Here is a 3634-nt window from a genome sequence, read left to right on the forward strand (position 1 = left end):
GTACTTGCTAGTCAATTTTTTTTTACATAACACGAATTTAACTTGTTTGTTTTGTCGTTCAGTGAGCGTTTGTCAACTGCAGGAGGTGCAAGTACCCTGACTAATAGAGGGACTCTTAAATGTAAAACCACGATTGATTGGCTTATTTCCAACTAGTCAAAATTGAGGGAAATAATGGATTACAGTGGCTTTAGCTATTCAAAAGAACAACGTCCAGTTGTTAGTTGACTCTTGACAATGTCTAAGTTATCCGTTTCATTATAAATCCCAGTATATCATAAATTAAGAATTGACCTCAAATGTAGATCAAATCAGTTGGAATTGATTTAACAGATATGTGTGTTGTGTAGTTATAAAACCAATAATGTAAAAAGTGACCTATAAACTATCATAGTAATAATCCAAACATGTAATGACAGCTAAATGGGATTATTTTTAAAGCTTTTTGAGAATAGTTACTAAAAAATAGGGAGGAATCCTAGCACCTGATATTTAGACCTTTAAAAATTATGTCACGTGATCATTTCTGTTACAATTTAACAGGGATTGCAGTATCATTGATCCAAATTGTCCAAAAGTTTACTGATAGAAACAGAAGAATGGAGAAAGACTCTTCTTATTTTTGTTATTAAACAGAGGATTAATTATAATTGATATACTACCCAGTTCAAATTATTTTTTATTAATAACCATGTATTTACAATTTATAAAAGCGATATTATTTGTTCAGCTAGTTTCATCCGTTCAAAGTCAGCAGTGCCGTCAAGGATGTAAATGTTCGGCAAAGGTAACGATTTGTGCATTCACCCAAATTAGCGGAGTTCCAAACAATCTTCCGACAGCAATCACAGCTTTGGCAATTTCAGGCAGTGCATCTAGTCCGAATTCATTTGGGCATTTCAATCCATCTACGTTTTTATCTTCCAGAATGTCGCATTTAATATTGAGGTATTGCGGGATTGATGCAATGGACGCTGGAGCATTTAGAACATTACCCGAATTAAAAACATTAAATTTAGAATTCAACAAAATTAAGATATTAACACAACAGTCGTTTCAAGGATTGACAAAGTTAACAACACTCGAACTGACCGGTAACAAACACTGTGACATTAAACCAAATGCATTTAACGGATTGCCAACTTTATTAGAGCTACATTTAGGCGAAATGGACTTGGATACGTTTGATTTAAATTTGCTTAAATCGCTGCATAGTCTTGCCACCCTTGATCTTCATGGCAATAAATTAAAAACACTGTACTGGACTGTTCTATCGTCGCTGACAAATTTGAAGCATATCGATCTTTCTGGAAATCAACTAACAACAATTCCGTCTAATATGTCGACACTATCTATACAAATAGAAACAAACAAAGGGAGCATAAATCTGGGAAATAACCCTTGGAAATGTAACTCGGAAATTAAATGGCTGAAAAACATGTCAGTATCTTTCAGTTCCGTGTTTAGTATAGGAAACATTATTTGCGATACACCTGCAAATCTTAAGTACATTTCATTAATCAATGTCCCTGATCCAAAACTAGAACCGATACTTCCAAAGATTTTATATTGTGACAAAACAAAAGTAACAGTGAATGCAGGTTCTGCTGTATTTATAAACTGCACGATAAAAGGCGATTCAACCACTGTCACGTGGATAAATCCGACTGGAACATCTTTCGTGTCTTCTCCTTTACAACAAAATGACCAAAATGTGTACGTCAATGGCAGTTTGTATATGGCGAGCACATCGTCAGCCGATCGTGGCAACTGGACGTTGTCGGTATCATCTAAGTTCGGCGAAGATCAAAGAGCTGTTTATGTTAATGTTATTTTATCACCTAAAATGAAAACAACAACAACCACGACACCACACAAAATCACTACGACGACACCAATCAGAACAACCATTGTAACGACAGACAACACGACACTTACAACAATCACAACAACGCCACCGATCAGAACAGCTACGTCAACAACATCGTCAAAGGCTGCTACTAGAAATGTGTCATCAAAGGTCGTGGTAATTGAATTTTTACCCATTGTAACAACAGATACAACTTTGAAAACTCCAGAAAAGAATTCCGCTCCGCAAATTACAGAAAGCGTTGGTTACTTTGTCTTAGTTGTATGCACAGCTATTGCATGCCAACTTCTCATGTAATAAAGATTGACCGCTTTGAAATTTACTGCATTTGACTATGAAAAAAAAAGAAACCATTATATGAAAACTGTTGATTATTGCGTTGAATTTAGCTTTACTTTGCTGTTGATGACATTAAATTATTGATTCTTTGTATTGATTCAAATTTTCATTTTAATTAAAAAGAACCATGATTTGTCAAATAAAAAATAACTTGTAAGCATTATTTTCTGTTGTAAACAGGTGTGATAAATGTATCATGATTTAATGTCTGATTTTGAGCCAAATAAGTTTAGATTCAATTAAAATGTTAGTAATTGCTAGTAAATTTTCAGCGTTGTTTTAGTATTTGTCCAAATTTTGAAATTTCACACTGTTTTATTGTTTTGCCTGCCCAGCCAGAAACTGCCAGAAACCATTATATTGTTTAAATGAAAATTTAAAATGATATTGTAGTCTCTTTATTTGGCTTTCATGGATTAACAATCGATGTTTTTCTGTTCTTATTTAGAACAATTTTATTGATTGTCGTATTCTAAATACGATTTTTTTTCCGAAGGGCTACCCGAAAGTTCATGATTTCCATTTAAGACATTTATTGAACACTATATTTTTCAGTTTGAAAAGGGACCTTTTTTTTACTTCATCTTCAAATTAGAAATTGATTTTGTTCTATTTACTCAACATTCGCCGTATTGATACACATGTAAGATTCATTTGAAGATAAAAGAGTTTTTTAGGTGCTACAGACTAAATTATCTTCTACATTTTTTTTAACCAGTTACAAAATTTATACTACGAAAAAATTAGAAGTGACTACTGGACTGTTTTTACGCTGAAACCTATAACTACCTATGTGTACATATAACACTTGTCATGTTTATTTCCAAACCTTTATCCTGCCCCATGTCAAAACTAGTTATAAATCGAGCTAAACGAGTCGAGATGAGAGGTCCCAACACACATAGCGCTATGTAAAAATAAAATATTGTAAAAGTATGAATAACAAGTGAACGAACAAATATCAAATCTTTCAAATAGACTTATGTCAAATTATTTTTATTCTGAAAATCCGGTATTTCTCCGAGTAGAATCAAAGGTCTTTTTCGTAAAGGTAGCATTTTTTTTGTGTAAAATATTTCCATGGTGTAAAGTATTGAAAGGCATCTCCTGTGTTAGTCTAACCTCACTTAAATAAGTTAGGTAAGCAACCAGAAATACATAAGTTTCATAAATAACAATTAAACCTAAAAACATTTTTTAAAACAACATTATAGTCATTAATTGTAAACAATGTTTGCATTGAAATGATTGTTGCTTTTGAATGCATCATCAAAATTTCTTTTAATGTTTGTCGAACACTTTCATCATCAAAAGGAAAACATTATAGAGGTCAGTTTAAATATATATCATAGAACAAATAAACTTCTAATTGTGTATGCATGTTGCAAAATTTAAAATATGCATGGAAAAGGAAAAGATCATTTC

At 32.4% G+C, this 3634-nt stretch overlaps 1 protein-coding gene across 1 annotated transcript; it reads left to right on the forward strand.

Moving 5' to 3' along the window:
• Positions 1 to 967: 967 nt before the first annotated feature.
• Positions 968 to 2167, forward strand: LOC127715801 (matrix-remodeling-associated protein 5-like). Its single transcript, XM_052221940.1, has one exon. It carries the CDS (start codon positions 968 to 970, stop codon positions 2165 to 2167), a length of 1200 nt encoding a protein of 399 aa, XP_052077900.1.
• The last annotated feature ends 1467 nt before the right edge of the window (positions 2168 to 3634 follow it).

Source organism: Mytilus californianus, unplaced genomic scaffold (genome assembly GCF_021869535.1).
Source record: "Mytilus californianus isolate M0D057914Y unplaced genomic scaffold, xbMytCali1.0.p SCAF_9, whole genome shotgun sequence".
Taxonomy (NCBI): domain Eukaryota; kingdom Metazoa; phylum Mollusca; class Bivalvia; order Mytilida; family Mytilidae; genus Mytilus; species Mytilus californianus.